This window comes from Danio rerio, chromosome 5 (assembly GCF_052040795.2).
Source record: "Danio rerio strain M-AB ecotype USA chromosome 5, GRCz13ab, whole genome shotgun sequence".
NCBI lineage: Eukaryota > Metazoa > Chordata > Actinopteri > Cypriniformes > Danionidae > Danio > Danio rerio.
This window is the reverse complement of record NC_141025.1, coordinates 65926749-65952660: the sequence shown is the minus strand read 5'-3', so window position 1 is coordinate 65952660 and position 25912 is coordinate 65926749. Positions and strand designations below refer to the sequence as shown.

The window sequence follows — 25912 nt, the reverse complement described above, 5'->3', positions numbered from 1 at the left end:
TTTCTATTTTTTAAATATATATTCACACATGAATTTGGAAATTTTCTATGGGAAATTTAATGTAATACGATTCGATCTATTTAACTTCAGCCCACAGCCCTCAATCAAGTTTGGTTTTTGGCTTTTTATAAGAACAGGTTTGGGCATTACTTTTCTAGAGATTAAAAATACTTTCATTTATGCAAAATTATTACACAACATTTATGAATGACTCGATTAATAACTACAATTAATCTTAGAACTGGTAATCTGGTAATACACCAATTCTCACTATTACTTAGTTGCCTATAAGCATGAATGTAAACATTTTTCATTTTCATCTTTCTCACAGTAGCACCATGCAATTTGTGATACTATCGTATATGAAACAGCTCGGTGTGAAAGTGAAGGAGTTGCGAGGGCTGGACCACAAACCCAAGTTAATGAATCCATTCCACAAAATAAAGGTACAAACTCTAAGCAAACATCCTCACTTAGTCTTTAAAGGACATTAGTTAGACTAAAGAAACCAAACCAATGTCTCTCTGCTCCCTATACAGAAAAGTATGAAGCCTGAGAAGGATGGAATTGAGGAGAAAGCGAAGAAAACACGATTTCCTAATGTCTTTCCTCAGAGACGACCAAGCAAGATTGACGCTTTATCACGTAAGTTGATTATTCATTTCATTACGCCAATTGTTCCCAACATTTTTGACGAGGCAGATATTTTTTCTATCATTTCTTCTGCAATTAATAGACATTTACAAGTTTATCTTGAACAACTGGGAATTCTAAAATATGAATGAGTTGCAGTTCATTTTGTGACGCCAGATCTCATTTATTATGTTTATTTATTCCTCTTTTTTTTTTCATTTCAATTAAAACTTTTTCAATTATGAGGTATAGGCTCTGAATGAGAATCTCTGGATTCCACCAAAAAATGTATCTTTGTAGTTAAACTGTCATACACTCATAGACCAAACACAATGTTATGGAACACTAGATTCACGTTGGACTTAATAATATCAATAATTATCTGTGTTATCTTAATCTATCTGTCTCTGTCAAATTATTGTTGAATTTCAATGTCAGTACAACGTTAGAAACTGCTAGCTTATGTAAAAAAAATATTAGACTTAATCAAGTAAATAAGATCTACCAGTGGTATTTAGACAGGAAATTAGATAAGCTAAATAAAAAAACCTGCATAGCCTTTACTAAAACATAGTCAAATTTATTAGCCCTCCTGTAAGTTTTTTTTTTCCAAATGATTGTAGCAAAAAAAATTTCACAGTATTTCCTATAATATTTTTTTTCTTCTGGTGAAAGTCTCATTTGTTTTATTTAGGCTAGAGTAAAAGCAGTTTTTACATTTTTAAACCATTTTAGGATCAATATTATTAGCCTCCTTAAGCATTTTTTTCAGTGGTCTACAGAACAAGTGATTTTACAATACAGTGATTTTCCTAATAACCATAATTTGATCTGATTAACCTAATTACAACTTTAAATGACTCTTTAAGTTGAATACTAGTATCTTAAAAAATATCCAGTAAAATATTATTTACTGTCATCATGTCAAAGATCAAATAAATCAGTTATTAGAAATGAGTTATTAAAACTATTCTAAAAAAATCTTCTCTCCGTTAAACAGAAATTGGGGTAAAAATATAAAAGGGGTGTATTAATTCAGGAGGGCTAATAATTCTGACTTCATTTGTATATTAAGATGTACCCTTCAATCCCATCAGCCACAGTTCACAAAGTCTTTCAAGCTGACCATCAGCCATATTGTCAAGCCCTGACTCTCATTTTTATTTTATTTTTATTTTTTTGTCACACTCTAGAGCCGAAGCAGCGTACGCCAAAGCCTCAGCTGCCTCTGGGAACTGGAGAGCAGGCAGACGGGTCGTCTCTTCCTGTACGGAGCAGTCAGTCCAGCGAGGGCTCAGATGGCACCAATGCCCTGATCACATCACCGCCTTACAGCGCTCCAGCAGGACAGGGCACAGACGCCATCAGCCGAGAGACTGAGACTGGTGAGACACGCTTCACAAATCATTGCTCACAAGTGTCTGTGGTCCACTTTTTCAAGTTTTCCTCCTTTAAATCTTATTTATGCCTTTGTACACAATATGCTGACTATTAGCAAGCATGTAAGGATCAGATGAGAAAAAATATCCTATAAGTCTACATGGATGTGCTGACTTGTTTATAAATATTATTATTATTAAATGTTTGTTTATTAAAATATTATTTTTTTTTTTGTAAATGTGTATAGTAGTTGGTTTGATTGTTTAAATCTTAGCTCACTGATTTCTGCTACTGTAAAACTCTTCTCAAACCTGACTATTGATAATCATTAACGAGTTCTACTAATAATGAGATTTGTAATAATCCTATACAATTGTAGCGTGTCAGAAACTGCACAAACATGATTTCCAGGCTACACTGTCAGATCTCATTTATCATAGGCCGCGTTTACACTGCACTGTTCAAGTGTTTCAATTCCGATTTTTTTGCTCCCATGTGGCACAAATCGGATATGGCCCATGTACGTGTAAGCAGGAACAAATCACATGGATTCCGATTTACTCAAATCAGATTCAGGCCTTGATCATATGTGGAAATTTATCCGATATGAATTGGATCTGTGTTCTTGTGTCTGCAGTGTAAGCAGGTAGATCAGATTTTCACCTGTCAATGCAAGTCACGCGTCATTAAAAACTGTAGCGATTGACGTCAAGTTTGACTCTTTCATTTTAGAACAGACATCAGCAGAGTCCCACACCTTAAATCTCATACACGAGGACTTAAACAGCTTTAATATTGTCATATAGCAGAGGTATTATAGCATGTTAGCGAGAGCGAGAGAGTGCAATGTCCGCCACGTAACCAATATAAACATATAAAACTAGTGCATAGCTACATCCCGTGCATAAACCACGCCATGGACATTACAGTAAGATTCCTAAAGGTTTAAAAAAAGCCTGTAGATCAAAAGAAGATGGACAAATGAGAACCTTTCTGTCATAAACTATAGTAAAACAGCTTGTCAATAGCTGCAAACAGATTACATACAGCAATAGAGAAAAGAGCACTCTTTAATTATCAGCTGTTAGTCAGCGCCTGCTCTTTTTTTTCCTAGTCGTAGTGCCTTCGCCGTGTGCTGTGTAAATGCAGATGATCGGATATGAGTTACTTTTAAAAGATGATGTAAGCAGGTCATCAAAAACGGATACAGTCACAAAATCGGAATTGACCATCAAAATTTGCAGTGTAAATGCAGCCACAATGTCACACTGAGGCCCTATTTACACTAATACATTTTAGTTTTAAAACGCATTAGTTTTGCTATGGTTGCGCCTTCCGTTCACATTACCCCAGAGTTTTCAAGCTCAGAAAGATGAGCATTTTGAAAACGCTGAAGAGGCCATTTTTATTTTAAACCTCTTCTGCTCCATATCAGTGTGGATGGGGGAAAATGGAGACAACTGATTGGGGCTTTTACCTCAATATTAGGCTAATGCACAAAGTTCAGTTTTGCATCCTTTCCTTGTAAGTTCAAACTTTGCAAGTTTGATATGGAAAACAAACTTTACAATCTCATTTACATTACCATGGCTATGCCGTTTCACTTAACAATAAAATAAAAACATAAAAAATTTATTTTGATATTAACAACTTAACAGACACCAAAAACGTTGAGGCGTTGTGTAGCTGCTTATTTATATGACCATGATCTTTACTGTATGCATATTTATAACAAAACGGAGCCTATGACATTAATGCCTCCTTTCATTCACATTAAAAAATATGAAACTTACCATGTCTCTTGCTGAATAGCAGTTTTAATAATCAATATTGGCCATTCTAAACGTATAATGTACAAAAAAATTATAGGCTACAATATAGGCAAGCAATCGGTCAAATTGGCAGAATCAGAGCGGTTACATAAATTTAAATATATTACCTTATCTATGCGCTATGCCAAAGAGTCGTTAAATAGAAAGAAGATTATTTAAATTAAATATCACGTTTAACAACTATAGTGGATTAAAATCTAGCGAAAGATCCTTGGTGAACTGTCCAACGTCCGTGACTCTCATCTGGGGAGGTGTGCTCAAAGCAGCCGCTGACTCCCTGGGGCATACGCTGCAGCACATGACTGTGTGTGTGTGCTCGCGTAATGTGCATTTTCAGCAGTGTAGTGTGGACGAAGAGCTGTTTAGAAATGCTTGGTGAAATGCCAGAGTGAACATGGATCGTTTTTGTGTAAACAGGCCTGAATGACTATCAAAATCCAGCCAGAGTTTAACATAATCTATCCGTGACTTATTCAATAAACCTGTTTTGAAACAATTTCTCACAGCAAACATGAACAATCTGTAGCTTTAATTTGTTTGCAGAAAAATCTTCTGCAAACACCACAAGAACTTCATTGAAGTGATTTATTATTTTTTGGCCAATAAGGGGCTGTCCGTGAACATCTCAAACCAATTATCAAAGACTACAAATTTTATCCTAGGACTATAGAAATCTTTTTAGGACTTTTCAAATTTGTCTCAAACGACCAAATCGTGGCTGAATTTACATTGTGTCCCTCGGGGCTCTGTAATTGTTCCTTGTTTTTTAACATTTTGAACCTTTCCCAACTGATTAATATAATTCAATTTAAAGATTAAAAGATGAAAAAGAGGATCCATTTAATAAACATTGAGGGCTCTATTTTGACGGTCCATGCGCAGAGCGCAAAACGCGCGCTTTCAGGGCGTCAGGACGCGTTTTTGCTAATTTAAGGACGGGATATCTGCCCTGCGCTGTGGTGCATGGTCTAAAAGGGTTGAGTTTATTTTCTTAAAGAGTTATCTCCCATCACCTTTATTAGTCAGCTGCGTCGCGCCAAGAGCGCATTCGCTATTTACAGGATGCAAAGTAAGTCTAAGTGGAAAAAATTAGCATTTCACAAGCAAACAGTTTACAGTTTTTTAACAGAAAACTGTTAAACAGAGCATCTACTGCGTGAGAATGAGAGATAATGGAACTACTTTCACATTCGCTCTTGGATAGGGAAACCTTTCCGCACAGACATCAATTAGTCTATAAGTAAATACTTTTGTTTGTTAAGCGCAAATATTAGTTTCAAAACTATTTCTAAATTCAGTTCTAATTTCCAGCAAACGAATAAATGAATAATAATTACAAAATGTGCTCAAAAACCGGAGTTATATCGTAAAACACATGCTGTGCCTCATATGGTCTAAAACCTGACAGGTGGGCAAATCCAAGCTTGTTTTTAATAAAACAAATATAAATGTGGATATAATAATTAATATTGCTAATAATAATAGCATTATACAAAAGCAAATTGTTATGAATGAACTGAAAAAGCCTCCGGAGATGAAGAAGACATAAAAGCAGTGATTTTTCATATTTATGTAGGCTAGAAAATAATATGTTTTGTAATATTTTAATCCTTTATATTTATATCCTATATCTATTCTTATTATATCCTATATATATCCTTAATATAAAATTTTTTTCATATGTAAAGATATTTGCCTATTGCTCTCTTGTGCATATTAAGCAGTGTGTAAGCGAGGCGCAACTCTGCGCCGGAGTTTAGACCGGGTTTGTTTTGGTCTAATAAAAAATCTATTATATTTTCTCAAAATAGCGACGCGCCAGCGGTCCACCTCAGAACGCCTTCCTTTTTAGACCAGAACGCCTATGGGCGCACAAATGAGCGCTAATGCATTTGCTATTTAACAAGCGTAGCGCAACGCCTCAAAACGACTCTTGCGCCATGCTGAAACTTCCAAAAGACTATTGCCCCGCGCCTTGCGCCACACTGCGCCGGGTGTATGATAGGGCCCTGAGACTTCATAAAGGATTATGATGTACTTTTGTCTAAACACTTTAGAAAGGGGTGATGATTGACCTATGACATTGGCCAATTTTATCATCACTTACACACATGGGACACAGCTGGTTCTTATTTGACAAAACGTTGACTAGGAATAAATTAAGGAGTAATATGATAACATTAAAATTAAAGTATTTGTAATAGGAATATTTTTAAAGTTAATATAATTTTAAGTATTTTTGATCCTTTTCATTTTAAAGTAGATAAACCGCCCAGTTCAGTGTTATAGTTACTAGGGTCTGGGATCTACTGATTGATAATTTTTTAAATGATCAAATTTACTTGAAATGTGCCTTTTAATTGAAGATTTTCAGAGTGTATCCACATTTGGAGGATGTATGTATGTTTTTTGTGAGAAAAACTTTTCATTGTGTGCATAATTGAACTTTTTGGATTTTTGTAATATATATTTATTATTTTGATGTAGTGTTTATTGTCAAAACTAATTAGCAGATGTCAGTATTTAAGAAGCCTCTTCTGTCCAGCACTGATTTCAAGAGTTTTATTTTTTTATTATTTTTTTTATTTTTTTCTAACTGAAGTATATGTCTCTGGTTGTGGATTAGGGGGACTTCCCTCTTCTGCCCTGCCCAAATTGGGAGAGGGTACTGTCTCAGGGGATTTGCAGGACTCCTCATCTACAAACACTCACTTTGACTTCAGCAATTGCATGCTGGAGCATTTACAGGAGGAAGAAGCTGAGACTGAAAAGTGAGTAAAGCCATTACAGTCCAGACTCACTTTAAAGAAAATCACTTTTGACACCGCACACAATCTGTGTTTATTAAATGTATTTTTGCTTAGTCAGGAAATGACTGGGTTTGTTCAAGCTGAATAAATTTTTCATATGATCAGAAATAAAACTTTATGCATCTTTTTAATTTTATAATACAAAAATCTAAACTTCAGAGTCTTAACTGCAATCAAAAGTTTGGATCCAAAAGCTGTTCTTTAAAAAATACATTTTATTTTATTAACATAGATGATCATAAATACATTAGTATTGTTTGATGTACATATACAGTGGGGAAAATAAGTATTCAACGTGTCACCATTTTTCTCAGAAAACATATTTCTAGGTGCCGTTGACTTGAAATTTTCACTAGATGTTGGCAACAACCTAATAAATCCATATATGAAAAGAAAATAAAGCTAATTAGTTTACAAATTAAGTTACATGTAATAAAATGAAATGACAGAGTCCAACATCTACATTAAAAGGATGAGAAAAATGAAACCAGAGTGGACATTTCAGCAAGACAATGATCCAAAACACAACCAAGGAAACTCTTAAATGCTTTCAGAGAAAGAAAACGGAGCTTTAGAATGGCCCAGCCAATCACCTGACTTGAATGCAATACAAAATATAAAATAATGATCAGTTTGGATAGACGGGACCCACAGAACCATCAAAATCAAAATTTTCACACTTTGTTGAAGTCTGTGAGAAAACTTACACCTGAGCAATTCATATGACTTCATTCTCCATATAGGAGGCATCTTTAAGCTGCCAGCACCAAGAAAGCCTTTATTATAAAGTGTTACATACATTTCAGTACTTCCATTGTTATTACACACAACATTTTTTTTAGCTTTCATTGTTTTGTTTTATTTTTATGTTTGTATTGTTTAGGTTTTTACCAAAATCTGGTTAAATTTCATGTCAACAGCTTTTTTAGAAATTTTATTCCTAGAAAAAAAACATGACGTGTTCAATATTTCTGTTTCCCCACTGTATTTAATAGCTAAGGAAAAAAAGGAAAAGTTTTTGATATGGTAATTAGTTTGAGTTTAAAAAATCAGTTTGATTTTTTTTTTATTAAGTGATGCACTTTAGAGCTTTTCTGTTAATGGAAGAAAAAAAAACGTATCTCGCATTGTTTTCTCAAAAAATGATCAGCACAGCACTGATAATTAAAAGCATGTTACTTAAGCACTAAATCAGAATAATAAAATGATTTCTGAAGGATCGTATGATGCTGAAGACATGAGTAATAATGCTAAAAAATCAGCTTTGCATCACAGTAAAATATTAAAATTCAAAATATTACAATTGTAAACCATCATTTTAAATTTTAATTACATTTAATGGGGAAATTAAGCTCTCATTCAAGTTTACATTATATTGTACATTGGATTCCATTTTAATAGAAATATATTAAACAAACTTGATTAATGTATTCCTTTAATTTTAAGCGACATGTTTTACTATAGCTTTTAGATCCAGAGCACCGCCATCTTGGAATAATTTTGTCTGAAATCACGTGGTTCCATTCCCTCAGCTGAACAGATACAGTGGAAGTAATGGACTGAACACAGAGACTGCAAAGCCTTATTTAACCCAATGAGTGAATTTGTGGATGTAGAGCTGATGTAGATACAAGCATCAGATGTGTGTTTAATTTAAAAAAATATTGATTCTATTTTTCTTTTTTCCCCATTAAATTACCGATCATAACGGACTGAACACGGAGACTGAATAGCCTAATTTAACCCAATGCATAAAGTTGTGGACGTGCATCGCAGAGCTGGTGCAAATACAACAAATACAAATATTGAAGTGTCTTAAGTTGTGTATTTTTCTTGTGTTAATACCTTTCATGCACTGTAGTCCACTGTCTCTTGGTGCTCCATTGCTGCCTGACGAGGGGATTTACATTCAGACTAATGCAACAATTAAAATGATACATGACTTCACGCTATTCTGAGTGATTAATTTCCCCTTTAATAATTTAAATATGTTGTAATAAAAAATAGAGCTTTTTACAAAAAAATCTTATTTTCTAAGATGTCTGGATTGTAGTGCATAATATAATTTTTTATAAATCTTATAAAAGTTATATGAATCCTCTATTAAATCCCACAACATTCATCTGCATTAAAGATGGAGTTTTGTTCAAGGAGATGTTGAGCAGACTCTGTTTTATAATCGGGCTGTTCAGAGTAAGAGTGGTCCGTCTGTCTCAGTTGCCACATTTCAGGCCTCACAGCTATTTTTGTTCTTAATGTCTCTAGTGATGATGCTCATGCAGCGTCTGAAACAAAGCTTGGCTCTGTGGAGCAGTTCTCTGTAAATCATCCTGCTGGGACAGACAGAGATTAAAGTGCGTCATCACTGGGGAAAAAAGCAGTGCTGATGACATGTGCCTTTTAAGATATTGGGATGTTAGTAATGTGTGATAATTAATAGGAATGTGGTTTACCTTTACAGGACGCAGGACTCTGGCACCCCCAGGCCTGACAGGAGGTAAGAATTCAATGCTTTCATGATCATTCATTTTCTTGTCAGCTTAGTCCCTTTATTAATCCGGGGTCGCCACAGCGGAATGAACCGCCAACTTATCCAGCAAGTTTTTACGCAAAAAAAACTTGCGCCACTGCCTCGCCGCTTTCATGATCAGCCAGTGTTTTTTCTTTTTTTTTTTTCAGTAAATAATACTGATGTCTTTTGGCTATTGTGGACATTGATGTGGACAATACTCCTAAGACATTTTCAGTATATATATATATATAATCTAAACATACTGTATATCAAACCTGACAAAACTATATTCCAATCATTACAAGTACTGCAGAAGACCTATTGGAACCCTCATGGACCCAAAATTCTCACAGAAATCAGTCAGTTATGCGGAAGGAAAAATCATGGTTTAAGGTTACATTAAGTATGGGGGCATGCAAGAAATCCGCTGGGTGGATGGCAACATCAACTGCCTATAGTATCAAGATATTTGTGCTGCCCATTACATTACAAACCACAGGAGAGGGCAAATTCTTCAGCAGGATGTTGCTCCATCTCATACTTCAGCCTTCACATCAAAGTTTGTGAATGCAAAGACGGTCATGGTGCTCTAGGATTGGCCAGCCCAGTCACCAGGCATGAACATTTTTGAGCATGTCTGGGATAAGATGAAGGAGGGATTGAAGATGATTCCAAAGAATCTTGATGAACTCAGCAATGGTTTCTTTGTCATTCCAGATGACTTTATTAATAAGTTATTTGAGTATTTTCTCTATTTTTGGCTCGTGGAGTCATACACAATATTAATTCTTTTTCCACTGCACCATGACTTTGTATTCTATATTGTGCTGTATTTCTGTTAAGTGACAAGACTTTTGTCAAAGCAAAGTCAGACCTTACTGTCCTAATTGAATAATTAAAACTCAAGGCATGATAAAAATTTTATTAGCATGATCAATGATCAGGCATGATCAAAATTTTTATTTTGGTAAATTAATTTATAGGCCTTTGCCTTTAATTTAAGCCACTTCTGATGCCAAATAATCAACTAGAAGTCGAGTTATTATTTGTTGTTCCTAAAACTTGGATAGGTGACAAGACTTTTGTCAGGTAGTGTATACTTGCATAATAGCCAAGAACATTATTTGTAGTTTAATGAAGTACAATAAAATGTATTGCACTTATATTGATTATAAAAATCTATATAAAAAAAATATTAATTAAATGGTGCTCTTAGCTAGCATCCATGTGACATCTCTTACAGTTTGTTTTAGTTAGTTTAATGGACACTTGGTCTGTTTTTGTAACGAGATGATTACTTTGTCAAATCTTTAAAAAATATTATTGCAAAAAAATTTTAAGTGATGAACAATATCTGTGTTAGGTGATATTCCTTAAAATTATAATTTAATGAATAGTGAAATTTTATTTGAATTTGTTTATTTACGTAGTAATATGCGCTACTGATAATACTACTAATATTAATAGTTTAATTATAACAATAATAATTATTATAGTATATGCAATGTTTAGTTAAATTAATATATTTTCATTCATTATTTAATGTATTAATAAACAAATATATAAAAAAATAGTTTGGAAAAGTAAAACAATATATATATATATATATATATATATATATATATATATATATATATATATATATATATATATATATATATATATATATATTAAGGGTGGATCCGAACCCGAATACGGTATTCGGAAAGGCACGAATAGCGTGTTTTTACGAATACTTATTTCGAACAAATACTTGAAAAAATATTTGTATTCGGGAGCAAGAAAAGCATTACATCAAAAAGCTGCGTTTCCTCCTGAGACCACAGTGTGTGAGTGAGAGAGAGAGCGAGAGAGAGAGAGCGAGAGAGAGAGAGGCGCTCAGTCGGAGGGCGGGGCGGAGGTAAAAGGTCTCTCTCTGGCACAAGCTTCTCCACAGCAGCAGACAGAGAAGGCTCGGCTGAGCGAAAAAAATACATCTCTGCATCACTATTTTTGTTAAATAGATTTTTGTACCTTAATTGGGTTCCAGATGCAGTTTATAAACTTGTAGCGGAGATTGTTCGGGATTTTCCATTACGCTGCATTTTTGACCTTTGCAACCGGGTGCTCTTTTTACGCAACATTAGCTCTGTTAGCGCGGTAATTTAGACAATAGACTGTTGACAGAGTAACGTTAACGTTCGTTTATAAAGGTTAAAACGATGCTTTTGCAGTTGTGTCAAATAGTATATACTTATGGGAGTTATATGGTACGTCTAAATAACTCTTTTGCAGACAGCAAGATATATGCTATAGGCTAGTTAACCTTAGCATAGCTTCCCGTCACTTTTTATAAACTTGAAACTCCTCAAATACATTTGGGCACCATGAAAAAGAGTGAGACTGCTGCTGAGCCATTTCTTGGTCCTCCACCAGTAAAAAAAATAAAACTTCATGTTCTTTGTGAAAGCATCTTACAGTCAGTGGTGCTGCAGATAAAACAAACAGATACTGTATAATGTGTGCAAAAGTGAAATCAGCAGAGGCAGAGATATTAAACATCTGTCAACATCTTCTATGCATAATCTGATTAAATCATTCATTTTCTTTTCAGCTAAGTCCCTTTATCAATCTGGGGTTGCCACAGTGGAATGAACCACCAATTTATCCAGCATATGATTTACGCAGTGGCTGCCCTTCCAGCTGCTACCCAGCACTGGGAAACATCCATACACTCTCTCTCACACACATACAATAGGGATAATTTAGCTTAACCAATTCACCTGTATTGCATGTGTTTGGACTGTGGGGGAAATCGGAGCACCCGGAAGAAACCCACGCCAACATGGGGAGAACCCAGTCGGGGCTCGAACCAGCAACCTTCTTGCTGTGAGGTGACAGTGCTACTCACTGTGCCACAGCGCAACTTTCTATGTAATGTATTATCACATGCACTAAAAGCATCCTCTCCTGATACTGTCTGTGAACACCCCACAATCATCAATCCCGTCAATCAGCACAGCTATGTTCTGCTAAATCCTCCACAAGCACCAAACCATCAACACAGCCACATTCTGCCCCAGCAAGTCAGTTTCAAACATAAAAACAAAAAAAACAAACAAACTTTGTGTCTGTTTTGTGGCAGGCAGATGACAATAGCAGTGCTGTATCTTTTAGTATTATATAGAATACTTTTGTTCTGCCAGATCTCCCAGGCAGGGTTTTATTTAGATTTATTTAGTTAATTTTAGTTTTTGGAATTCTGTGCATTGGAAAAAAGTTCTTTCAGGAGAAGAACAGTTTTTTTGAAGTATTATTTGTTTTTATTCTGTCTATTCAGTGTCCTTCAACAGGAACGGTGGTGGTGGGGTTCATAATATTCACAATGGTATTTTATTAGTTGTTGGTTTAACCATGGATGAGATAATGGCTTCTATGTTATTTTCTTTTCAATGACGTTTCTTGTCACATGTTCAATAACAACAACCAATATTGCATATCTATAATTTATATAATGGGTATAATTAAACAATACTTTCACTATAATGTAAATTAGAAGTGTAATAGAAAAAATATATATTTTTGCGCCATTTTGAATTTTACTTGAATACAAATACAAATACAAATACTTTTCCCCCCTCAAAAAATACAAATACAAATACCGGCTGCTCCGCACATCCCTAATAGATATATATATATATATATATATATATATATATATATATATATATATATATATATATATATATATATATATATATATATATATATATATATATATATATATACATTTTTAAAGATTAAATAAAGTGTGATTAAAGTTTTATTAATTAATTTGAACAGTTTTTTTTATTAATCATAAAACACAAGAAAATTAGAACAAAATACAGAATATTGTGAAAAAACTGCATGAAATTTGGTTTGGACATTTGGCTTTTTTTGTTCACATGCTAATAAGTTATGTTGAAGTTTTCTACATTGCGTTAGGCCTGTTTTAATCAATTTGTGGTGTGTTTGAGCAGCAGGATGGATCCGCTGGGCTCTGGAGAGGTGCAGAGTGAAGATGATCAGTGTGTTGAAGCCGAACTCGAGCCTCCAAACTGGCAGACACTAGTGAGCAGAGACGTCCTGTCCACACTCACTCCTCAGGAAATTAAGAGACAAGAAGTCATCAATGGTGAGCAACTTTCTGAAATATTTAGTTTAGATTTGATTTATGTATAATTTTATATAATGTTACATAACATTTTATATAGACAACCATATATGGTGTACCCGCTTCATAATATGAACTATATTTTAGTTTATCTTTGTTCTTTATAAATGTCTACATGAAATCAAAATTCACCGTGTTCATTTTACTATCTGTGCAAGTAAGTTCACTGAATTTATTTATTTTTTCAGCGCTTAAATCAAAATCTTATCAGTGGCAGTAATCTTCTGATGATGTCAGTTTGACGGCTAGGGCGAAATATTCTTAGACACACCCCTCCAGCCATTAGTTTGCTGCGAATTAAAAATAAGAGGAGGTGCTCCGAAATAGCCCCGCCCTTACTCAATATTCCATCTCAGCTGGAAATGCGTCATCATACTTAAATGAAGATCTGCAGTATATCCGGTTCACACTGGAAAATCTTTAAATATGAGATTGCGTTATCCAATATTTGCCACAACATTCATGCTTATAATTAGTTTCATTTTTGTAGCTTTTTTTTTTTTAAGTAACATTTTTTAGTGCTATTACAGAGTAAGTATATTTTAAAAGTGTATTTCAAATAAAGTGTTATAAATATTAGTACACTAACATAATGAACTTTGTCTTATTTAAGAATTCTATAAATTTCAATGGCATTTAAAGATGATCAAATTCTTTTTGCATACATGTGATCTCAAATAGTTTGTCTGACTTAATATAAGATGCATCTGGTCTGTTTTCATACCTCTGGCTCTATGATTTCATCTTCAGTTGTTGTTATTGTAGAATTGATCAGAATTGTTTTGTAAATTCCATAATTGCAAATGTGTGCCTTATTTGTTTTTGTGTTTATTTAAATATCAATTTATTGTTACGTATATTTTAATTAAACTGAAAAACTGTCTCTGTAATATCTCCCTCAGAGCTGTTCTACACGGAGCGAGCACACCTTCGAATGATGAAGGTTCTGGAGAATTTATTTTACCAGCCGCTGATCAGAGATGCCATCCTTCCTCCTGCAGACATCAAAAACATCTTCAGCAACCTGGAGGAGATCGTTCAGCTGCACTGTAAATCTTCTCAGAACACCGAAAATCAGTGAACATCTGAAACAAACACTCCTTCCTAACACAGTCTTCCTTCTTTTCTCACCTCAGTGTCTTTAACCGAACAAATGGCCGCCGTACGGAAGAAGAACGAGACCGCTCTCATTGACTCAATAGGAGATGATCTGCTTTCCTGGGTAAGACGGCAGAGAAACTGCAGCAAATATGTGTTAAAGAGAGATCCATGATGCAAAAAAAAAAGTTTTTTTGGACATGTCATATATTCTATGAACTGAATTAAGTAATGCAAACAGTAAAATAACTGTGTTTGCGCGAGCAAAAGAAAGCAGGTGAATACCGAATGAGAGGATGATGAGAGTATGACTGTGTACGTGATCATCCTTTCATTATGACTCACAGTATGTTTTTCACCTGCTTTCTCTTGCTTGCAGTTATTTTATTTTTGTAATATGGTTTAATTATTTTTTTTTTACAATAACATTGCTTTAATATGAGATTAACTCCTCATTTTTGTGTAGTAAACTGGTAATCTGGGAACTTTAGCCTGCTGAACAGATTGCTGTGCTTTTTTAATTGTAATTTATTTAAGAAAAAGAGCATGTATACAGCTATATTTTGCTTGTTTTGACATATTTAAAATTTGTGCCTCAGAAATAATTATTTATTTTTGGTGTGGTCAGAGATACATTTGGTAAATCCTTAATTTTGAGCGCTGAAAAGTCATGTGAATTAAAAACTAATTGCAATATGACACAAGCAAGCTCAAACACAACACACACAAAAAGTGTAATGAATGAGGGGGCATGTCTACATAACAAAATCTAAATCAAGTCATTTTTAGCATGCCTAAGTTTAATTTATGCATATAAAATATATTTTCCTAACAACAAAATTGTGGCTAGTAAAAATTGCGAGTGGCTAGTAATGTTAGAAATCTACTAGCCACAGTGGCTGGTGATCAAAAAAGTTAATGATGATAAATATTATGAAATAAATTGTTTTATGGGATAGTTCACTCAAAAATAAAAATGTACTCTCTCTCAAGTGGTTTTAAACCTTTATGAGTTACTTTGTTTTTCTTTTAAACTCAAACAAACCTTTTGAACAATGTTAGAAATCAGTAACTGCTGACTTCCATAGTAGGAAAAACATATATATAATGGAACTCTGGTTTTTAACATTTTTCAAAATGTCAGCCTTTGTGTTGAGAAAAGAATCGAAAAAAAAACTACTTAAAAAAAAAAAACAATAGCAAACATGGTGTGTTCAAATACATGAAATAATAATACCTGTCTCCACATATCTCTTTATTTATTAAATACTAATTATTTTTATTGCACCACTAAAGTTCTTTGTGCTCTCCTTAAATTATCTTTTAAATTGCGAGTGAATGAACTTCTTACAGACAGCATGAGCATCATACTCGACTAAAACCAGTTAGCATTAGTTTCACATTCACCTATGTCTTTATCCACAGTTCAGTGAAGAAGAGGAGGATAAGATCAAGAGAGCGGTGGGCACCTACTGCAGTAACCAGCCCTTCGCCCTGGAGCTCATCAAGAGCAAACAGAAGAAAGACCAGCGCTTCAATGCCTTCATACAGGTCAGATGATGCTGGTTTAATTATCCTTGTGTTTCCTATCTAGCCATTATATCTTTAATGTCGAAGTGTTTTATTGTAGGAGACAGAGAGCAACCGTCATTGTCGCAGGCTGCAGTTGAAAGACATTATTCCTGTGGAGACGTTACGACTCACAAAGTATCCTCTTCTGCTGGAGAACATCGCCAAATACACAGGTTCATCAGCTTTATTTAGCACTCATTTGAACTTGTGTTATATTAAAAAATGTTGGTACATTTGTTGTTTAGTGTGACATTAATACAAGAGATTATAATTATTCATTTCATTTTCTAATATTGAAATGTCTCTAATTGTGGCAGATTTATTTTACGATGTTGTTTTTTCCATCAGTAAAAAATACACTTAATTATTAATAATATTTTATATATTATATGTGTTCGTTTTTTCCACTTTTTAAATAAGTTACACATAAATTTAAATATTGAAATCTCTGCTTAATTGAACTCTAGATTGAATCCTATACAGTGTTGTTTATTTATCTCAGCTAAAATGAATATTACAATTAATAATATTATTTGAAATATTACAGTGTAAATCTGTAATTCTGATAAAATAACAATTTTGTTTTGGATCCTATTTGAAATAATATTTCAAGCATTGATATATCTGCTACATTAACAACTATTTACTGCTGTCTTTTGATGATCACAAATACATCATTTAAGTAATGAAATATGTTCAAATATTACAGCATCTGTACATTTCTTAAATGTCTTTAAATAATATTAATAATAATAACAACAATTAATATGCTGAGATATTTTCCCAGAGATGGGTTGCGGCTTGAAGGGTATCCGCTGCGTAAAAACGTGCTGGATAAGTTGGCGGTTCATTCCGCTGTGGCGACCTCGGATTAATAAAGGGACTAAGCCGACAAGAAAATGAATGAATGATGAGATATGTGCTAAATTAACAACTATTATTGACCATGTCCTCAAAAAATAAAATGAGTAAAATTGCATAATTTGTTAAACTGACAAACTTCCTTCACGCTTTTGTCGTTTTCATCAGTAAAAATACAAATAATAAACATATTATAAAATATTAATATTGTCCCCAGTTTTATTTCATTTTCATTATGACTACATTGTAATACATACTAATAATATATATATATATATATATATATATATATATATATATATATATATATATATATGTATATGTATATATATATATATATATATATATATATATATATATATATATATATATAAAATACAATTTTTGCATTATAATAAATAATATACACTATACTACTATATTATATTATTAAATAAAATATTTGATATATTTTAATCAAATCTGACATATTTTATTTACCATTTAAATCAGTTTTATGAGGAAAAAATGCATGGTGCCATATGAGTCTCTAAAACTAAAACTCGTCTTCTATTACAGTGACAGCACAGATGTCTGTATCGCGGTCGGTTTTTGCCAGATTGATCTTAAGACCCTTTTCACACATCCTGCATCACACATTCGCAGAAGTACTGATTCTAGTTGCCTTCAGAGGAAAAACTTTGCTAGTGTGACTGTGTAAGGAAAGACTTGAGGACATAAACATAACACATAACAGCCACACATCATACAACTGTCATTTAAAGCTGTCTGGTAATACAAAGAACATAAAATAAAAAGAGAACAGATTCAATAGCCATGTATATAAAATGTTAGATGCAATAATGCAAATTCCATCACAAACTTTAGTTTGTCACAATTTGTGCTAATAACTACTAGCTTATTACCTGCCCATTATTAAGATATAAACTGTTTAGTAATATTTATAAAGTATGATCTTAATCTACATCCCCAATCCTACCAATTACCTAAACCCAACTACCACATTACTAACCATAAATTAGCAGCAAATTAGTAGTTTATTGAGCTAATAGTCTTAGTTAATGGTTTGTTTATAGTGTGAATTGTGACTTAAGATAAAGTGTTACCTAACATTGCGTACTGTTGAATGAAAGTATTCGATTGTGGATTTGAAACTTTTTAAACAGATTGATGTAATAAACTGATTGTGTAATAATGGTGGCAGGCTAAATGACAGAAATATTTAGCTGTGTAAGTCTGTAATCCTTCAATGATTCTTGTTGTTGGATGGCAGAGGACTCTGAGGAGAGAAGTAAAGTGAAACGGGCTGGCGAATGCTGTAGAAAGATCCTCACTCACGTCAACCAGGAGGTGAAGGAAGCCGAAAACAAGCAGGTTAGCAGATAATACAGTGGAAAACCTGACTTTAGCTCAGTCCACACAATCTGACACAATCAAACCATGATTCTGACTTTCTGCTGCCCCCAGAGGCTGGAGGACTACCAGAGAAGACTGGACCTGTCCTCACTGAAGCAGAGCGAAAACCCCATGATCGCAGAGTTCAAGGTCAGAGCACGCTTATTAACCTAGAACCTATAAAAAAAAAATAAAAAAAAAAGTACAATAAGGTGCACAAGTGTTCTCCTATCAACACAATAATAAATAATAAATAATTATCTTTAAATATTAAGATATTTGTAAATTTTACCAAATTGTTGACTATACGACATATTTTTCTACCATGTTACTTTATTTTTGTGTTTTCATTAGCAAAAATACAAATATTATATCAGTAGTAATATTTTACATATTAATATCTACTGATCTGGCAAATATTATTTATTCTTTGTCTACAACTTACAGACAATAAGACTAAACTTAGTTATTTATATATTTATTTTTTTTAAATATCAGTTTACATTTCCAAACATTAGCTTTAAAATTACCTACAGTGGGTGACACTTTAAAATGACCATTAACGCCACAGTATTAAGGGATTATGAATGTGTTTTAAGGTATAAAAGCAGTTTGCGACTATGCCGTCAGTGTGCACAAAGGGACGGTATGCGAATGGACAGAAATATACAGTAGCTGTATACACTCGTACTTGTAAATGAAAATGAAATAATGAAATAAAGCATTACAATTCCTTCATTAATCATTAAAACATGTTAACAAGCTTTATTATCATTGTAAACTGTGCAATGTGCAATGAGGGTTATATTTGAAAATTAAAGCTAAAGAAATAAAAGACGTCTAAAATAAAAGTACAAACATGCAAACATACACAAATAAATAAATAAATAAATAAATAAATAAATAAATAAATAAATAAATAAAGCAGTGTTTTAGCCTAATATAGAAAGATGTACGGTGTTTGTTAATTTAAAGTGATAGGACTAAGACAGCCAATAAATAAGCTTTTTCATTTACAGTTTTCATTTACTTATTTTTTCTGTTGATTTTTATTTTTCTCATTTTTTGTCTTAAAGATAAATAAGTACATAAATAAATAATTAAATAGGCCTAAATAATTATTTATTTAAAGACATTACCAGCAAAACACAGAGCAATGGTCCTTTGCATGGTCCAAAGGGCGCTTAAATTAAAAGCATGAAAATAAATTGACCTTTCTCAAGCAGATCACTAAAATAATAATAGAAATAATTTAGCTCCAGGACGTAAATTAACTCTAGCAAGTTTATTTGTAATTTAGTTTCAGTTCAGTTTTTTTTAAACGTCAATGTCTTCCTTCGAATTATAATTCTTTTTTTTTTTTTTTTTTTTTTTACTTTTTAAACTATTATTGTTCCAGTATCTTTTGTGTTTTAGGGTGTTTTCACACCTAGATTTTTGTTTTAGAACCTGTCTCAACTGCCCAGTTACCGCGGTTTGTTTGGCATATGTGAATCCAGCAATTGCACTCAGATCCCTGCCAAAACAATCACTTCGAGATCGCCTGAATGAAGTGGTCTCGGCTCCATTAAAGCGAACTCTGGAGCAGATCGATTGTAGAAAAAAAGTAATGCGATACGATCCGAGCCCTGCTATATCACAGTGTATTAGGAACATGTAATAGGCATATATACGGCTATATAAAGAGAAAATGATGAGTAGGGCTAAATGTCATTTCTACCGGTAATTGTGCGTTTCGTGTAAAATACGATAGTCAAAGCATGCTGAGCTATTAACGAGAGCTGTTTATCCGTTGACCTAAATTGCAGTAGTTTATCTGTTATTTCTCTATATAATGTAAAGCCTATAATGCATAAACCAATTGCTATGTATGAAAAAAGTCTTACCTCTTCTCTATATTCAGTGACTTTAGGCAAGGGTTGTATGTGCAAAATGTGGTCATACCAAATGTTGATTTGATTTAGTTAATATAAGTTTGTAATGAAGTTAGATGATCACTTGGCCATCACAAAGAAGGAGCTCTGATGAACTATTAAATAATTTATTAATAAAAAATAAAACAAACATGGAGACAAACATCTCCTCGTGGAGACTTGCGCCAACTAAAAGCAAATGTAAAACAAAGTGTCCAGGCCTGATCCTCTCTCGTCATTCACTGCAGTCTCTCTTCCTTTTAAGATCCAGAGCTACTCCGTGAGACTTGAGTTAGGTGATGTGTGCAGGTGTTGTTAATTAGCACTCACACCACCTGCCCGTGTGCCCTCACGCTACAAAGTTAATTGATAAATAAAATGTGTTTTCGCATTGTTTTTGAAAGCATCATCATTTTACAGCATTTGAACAGTACTGTTGCTTTACAGGTAGGTTTTTTTTAAAGTATCTTAGAGATGTCACCAAAGTTCTTCTGGATTGATTTTGTCTTAGTTTGTTGTTTTTTCATGTCATTCCAGACAGACAAGATGATGGTCAGATCACATCTTTGGCTGTTGTCAGACTCCTTGTGCAGACAATAATCTCGCTTTATAATTACAATTAATGACAAAACTAATGTTTGAAATTGTAAATTGATATTTCAAACTGACATGCCACAGAAAAATATAGAAATAACTGACTTTTTTTTTAACTGCCCTGTACAGTTTAATTACAACTCTGCTCCAACACACATAGCTGTAGGTTTCAAACGAGCCTAAAGTACTAAGTACAATTAGTATGATCAGGTGTGTTTACTTAGAGTTGGAACTAAACTGTGCAGAGCTGCGGCCCTCCAGGAACAGAGTTTGACTCCCCTGATTTAGAATGTTAATTGTTCTCCTCCTGTTCAAATTCTACATTGAATGGCGCATACAACATATATACATATTCAAATATGTATATATAGCGGTAATACGGTAATATGGTATACTGTGGGATCTAAAAATAGCAGCGGTGTCAGTTTCAATACCGTGATACCGTCATAAAAAGCAGTGCTCTTATAGGAGACAACCACAAAATATAATTTATTTAATGCCAACAAATGCGTATGCGTGATTGTCATCACGGTACAGTGTGGAGGAGAGAGAGAGAGAGAGAGAGGTGAGGTAAGATGGTGAGTCGCGCACCAAGCAGTGTGTGTGTGTCTGTTTGTGTGTGTAAATAAGAGAGCATGCTGTGTGTCTGGTGCTCTCTCTTTCTGTGTGTGTGTGTGTGTGTGTGTGTGTGTGTGTGTGTGTGTGTGTGTGTGTGTGTGTGTGTGTGTGTGTGTGTGTGTGTGTGTGTGTGTGTGTGTGTGTGTGTGTGTAAATGAGAGAGAGAGAGACAGCACCAAGCGACGCACGATTGTTAGACTGCGCGACTGCTCTCTTTCAAGTTACTGACCGCTCCTGCGCTTTATTTGGAAAAACCCAAACATACACACACACACGCACAGAGAGAGAGAGACGGTGGAGAGAGAGAGAGCATCCCACGCAGATCTCTAAAATGAACAAGACACACAGGTGAACGCAAAGGTCGCATATCCGGTATTCAGTTTCTGAATGGTTTAGGCACAAGCCAACAGTTTGGTGACGCTGTTTGAGCCTTACATCATATATTTTTTTATTATGCATGGTAATACCGGACACCAGGGTAAAATAGGGAGGAGGTTTGGCGGTATCAAAATTTGGATACCGCCCAAGCCTAGTTTGTATAGGACATTATTTACAAGGTTACATGCATGAAACTATTTAGAAAAATGTCGTTGCACAAACAGGTTGAAAAGTGTTTTCTTATTAGCTTTTCTAAGCAAATTACTTTTTTATTGATACTTTTCAGAAGCCACCTGCTAACAGTAAAATAGCATAAAAACTATGTAAAAACTAACTAACAATAGTTATTATACCCTTTTATGTGTTGCATGCATATTTAAATGTTAAGACATCTGCTAATTTAACAAATATCATTTACCATTTTATATCTATTTCATGATTTTTTTTTCTCTCCATGTCCAGAGCTTGGACTTGACCAAGAGGAAGATGGTGCACGAGGGGCCGCTGTCCTGGAAGGTCAACAAAGACAAAACCATTGGTGGGTGTGGCTTTTTTACAGAATTAATATATATAGACCAAACTCACAGTAGGTCAATATCCTAAAGATCTCTTACAGGTGCAGTAATTCTGAAGAAGAAAATCACTTTTGACTGTGTTTGCCACAAAGCGACATCAAGGCAAAACCGAATGCTGTGAACGAGTGATGTCTTGTAATGTCATTGTGAAATGATTTCATGTGCGTGTGTGTTTTCAGAGCTGTACACGTTGCTGCTGGAGGATATATTGGTGCTACTTCAAAGGCAGGATGAGAAGCTGATCTTAAAATGCCACAGTAAGAATCTGGCGGGCACCGCTGAGACCAAACACATCTTCAGCCCCATCATCAAGCTCAGCACTGTGATGGTGCGCTCCGTTGCCACCGGTACGATAACAGAGATGTTAAAATCTGACAATGTGAATGCTTAAAGCTGTAGTTCACCCCAAAATGAAATATGACTCATTTGTCAAAAATGCACAGTGTAATAATTTAGATTTAAATTAAAGGTTTCTGTTAACGAAACTATTTTTCAAATGATCTTATAATTATCAAAAAACAGAGAAATATTCTGTAGCATTTTCTTTAAAGGTGCAGTAGGTGATCTGCCAGAATGCTAGCGTTAGCATAATAGCTTACGTCCCTTCACTGCCATCAAATACCATGGAACCCGCACCGAATAGATGATGAACTGATGATGATAGACAACCTTATATAGCTCTAGACCATGTCATTCACCAGTTAGAAAAATCTTTGAAGACATACACTTTGTCCAGCATAGTTGTTGACAGCCCGGGGGGTGCAGGAAATGTATTTCCCCAAAACTGGCATTGGGGTAAAGTTGGTTTTATATTGGCACAATTACAATAATATAAATTCGGAAAAGTACTGTTTGCAAACTCTACATAGTGAAATCATATAATCAGCCAATGACTATAAAATACAACATCGTTTACTGTCAATAGTGCTAATCTTGTTTAGAAGCCATTCGTATACACTATTTCAGACCCAATATTCAAAGTAGCGTTATAGTGAGAGCTTTTCACAAGAATGTGCAAGGATAAATCAAACTACACCTCAGTAAAGCTGGTTAGGCGGAAGAGCACATTTACTTCTGTTTTGTTATTTAACTAAATAAAAATCAGATCAGAAAAAAATGAGTTCTAAGAACAGAAATACCCTGTCATCTTTTTACATTACATTGGCGTCAAGACAACGAGTGACTTTTTATTTTGAATTGTGCTCACTGCACAAAATCTCCTTTTACACTTGAACAACTAAATGAATGCTTAGATCTATCAATTATTGTTGCTGTAAAAAATACTCCATGAACTTAAACATAGTCGATCTTTCACCGGATGTTTTCAGCCACTTAAATGGCATAACGTCATTTCCCTCCAGCGTACAAAAGTATCTTTAATATAGATTCAAGATTTAGAAAAGTTTTGAATCTGCATTTTTGGCAGAAGCCCTTTTAAAAAACAATGTTTTCATGGATACAAGGTCACGTTGGTCTTTCAGAAAGAAGTTCAGGTTGATGCTTGCTGAGTTTACCTGATGTCACTCTCTGTCAGCTGTAGATCTGACAGCATGACGGGCTGCACAGAAACGGTTTGAGTTACCTGTCATAATTGAGTTATTTGTCGGCCCGACAATATTTAATTGGATGAACAGTTTTTAGTTCTATGCCTTAACCAGAATATTAAAAATACAAATTAACACATTTAGATCATTTACTTTAATCATTACTATTAGAATGTGAAGAGACTTTTAACCAGCACAACAAAAAATGTTTCTGAAGACAATCTCCTACTGCTCCTTTAATTCAGCATGAATACATATTAATAGTAATATTTTATGTATATTATTACTGCAGATCTTACTAATAGTCTTGGTAATAATAATAAAAATAATAATAATAATAATAATAATAGGAAGAAGAAGAAAAATAGGCTCTGTATTACTATATTATGTATGTATGTTATGCATATGTATTTAGTTTTACTGTTTGTCCTTTTCATACTAAATTATATGTTTGTATTTCTGACCTTTTTTTTTTGCCATCATTTGCTCCATTTATTTATAATGAATTTATGAATTTGTGGTTTCTTTTCTCTGTTCAACAAAATTTATTTTGGGAAATGTTTGACAGACAAATACCATGAAAAATACCATGGAAGTCAATAGTAGTCAACATTCTTCAAAATAGCATCTTTTGAGTTTAGTAGAGGAAAGAAACTCAAAAGGATTTAGAGCCACTTGAGGGTGAGGAAATGGTGACAGAACTTACTTTTTGGGTGAACTATTCCTTTAAGAAGGGTCAAGTCTTTTTTTTCTGAATCATGTTATGTATGAAATTTGTTCTTGATGAAGATAAAGTTAAACTAGCATGAAATGACTGTGTTACAGACAACAGGTCGTTCTTTGTGCTGTCGATGTCTGATAATGGAGCCCAGATCTATGAGCTGATGGCCCAGACCGTATCAGAGCAAAAGACGTAAGTGTTGAACGTAAAATTTTCATCTGCCAGGTCCAGAATGCAACAGTTCACTGTAAACAGCAAAAGTCAGTCCGAGGCACTCAAAAAATGTGGAGAAAATATTAAAAAGCCTTTTTGACATGGATTTTCCTTCTAATAGCTATGTCAATAAAGGCTTTTTAATATTTTTCCACATTTTTTGAGTGCCTTAGACTGACTTTTGCTGTTTATTCTGATGAATCTCTGACACAAAGAGCAGCAACACATTAATTAAGCTATCCCTGAGCACTTTTTGAATGATTTTGGATTGACCTCACTATGTTTAGCCTGTAAAACATGATTAATAGAGAATATCTGAATGCATATGTATGTTTAACCGTGTTATTTTTTATATATGTATTATTATAGTAAATATTTTTTATTTGATGACACTATTTAAGTATCACAAAGCAGCAACAAAATAAATGTGCCGCTATCTTTCAATTCTGTTTGTTGGCCATTTGTCAGCAAGAAAGTAATCTTAAAATAAAACGAATTTGATCGAAAAATTATTACTTATTGAAATATTTTTTTACTTAAAGGTGTAGTAGGTGATTGTCTTCAGGAAAAAAATTTGTTGTGCTGGTTGAAAGTCTCATTTCATTGCAAAAGTAATGATTAAAGTAAATGATCTAAATGTTTTTACATGTATTTTTATATTCTGGGTAAGGCATAAAACTAAAAAATGTCTGTCAGCAAATGCAAATTTGAACTTCTGCGCACCAGTTTATATGCAGCTCTGCCGTTTGTACGTACACGCGCTGCGAGTGAGAGAGAGAGCGAGAGGGAGAAAGAGAAAGATTATATTATATATAGTTTTTTTTTTTTTAATACTGCTATTTACTTTGTTTACTGTGTTTTTTAATAAATATGTATGTTCTTTTATTTTTATGTAAATTTTATAAATGCTTTGGCAATACATTTGTAACATTTGTCAAATTAAATTTTATAAAATTATATTAAAATTAATTGAATTGAGAGAGAGAGAGAGAGAGAGAGAGAGAGAGAGAGACAGAGAGAGAGAGTTAGTTTTGCATGCTGGAAGAAGGATGACACCATGGCTGAAGT

At 33.8% G+C, this 25912-nt stretch overlaps 1 protein-coding gene across 9 annotated transcripts in view; it reads left to right on the top strand.

Moving 5' to 3' along the window:
* The window catches only part of arhgef12b (Rho guanine nucleotide exchange factor 12b), a 135190-nt gene that overhangs the window by 95306 nt on the left and 13972 nt on the right, over positions 1–25912 (top strand). For 8 of the 9 annotated variants that reach the window (XM_087254294.1, XM_087254293.1, XM_087254290.1 and 5 more), the window contains 15 exons: positions 332–446; positions 540–645; positions 1827–2018; positions 6472–6616; positions 9117–9152; positions 13169–13323; positions 14265–14411; positions 14499–14584; positions 15886–16011; positions 16091–16205; positions 18167–18267; positions 18361–18438; positions 22254–22329; positions 22546–22713; positions 24736–24823. In XM_087254294.1, the coding sequence (XP_087110420.1) occupies positions 332–446; positions 540–645; positions 1827–2018; positions 6472–6616; positions 9117–9152; positions 13169–13323; positions 14265–14411; positions 14499–14584; positions 15886–16011; positions 16091–16205; positions 18167–18267; positions 18361–18438; positions 22254–22329; positions 22546–22713; positions 24736–24823 (1734 nt within the window). Of the gene's footprint in view, positions 1–331; positions 447–539; positions 646–1826; positions 2019–6471; positions 6617–9116; positions 9153–11760; positions 12535–13168; positions 13324–14264; positions 14412–14498; positions 14585–15885; positions 16012–16090; positions 16206–18166; positions 18268–18360; positions 18439–22253; positions 22330–22545; positions 22714–24735; positions 24824–25912 lie in introns of those variants that run through there. The other variant, XM_087254295.1, reaches the window with a different exon arrangement.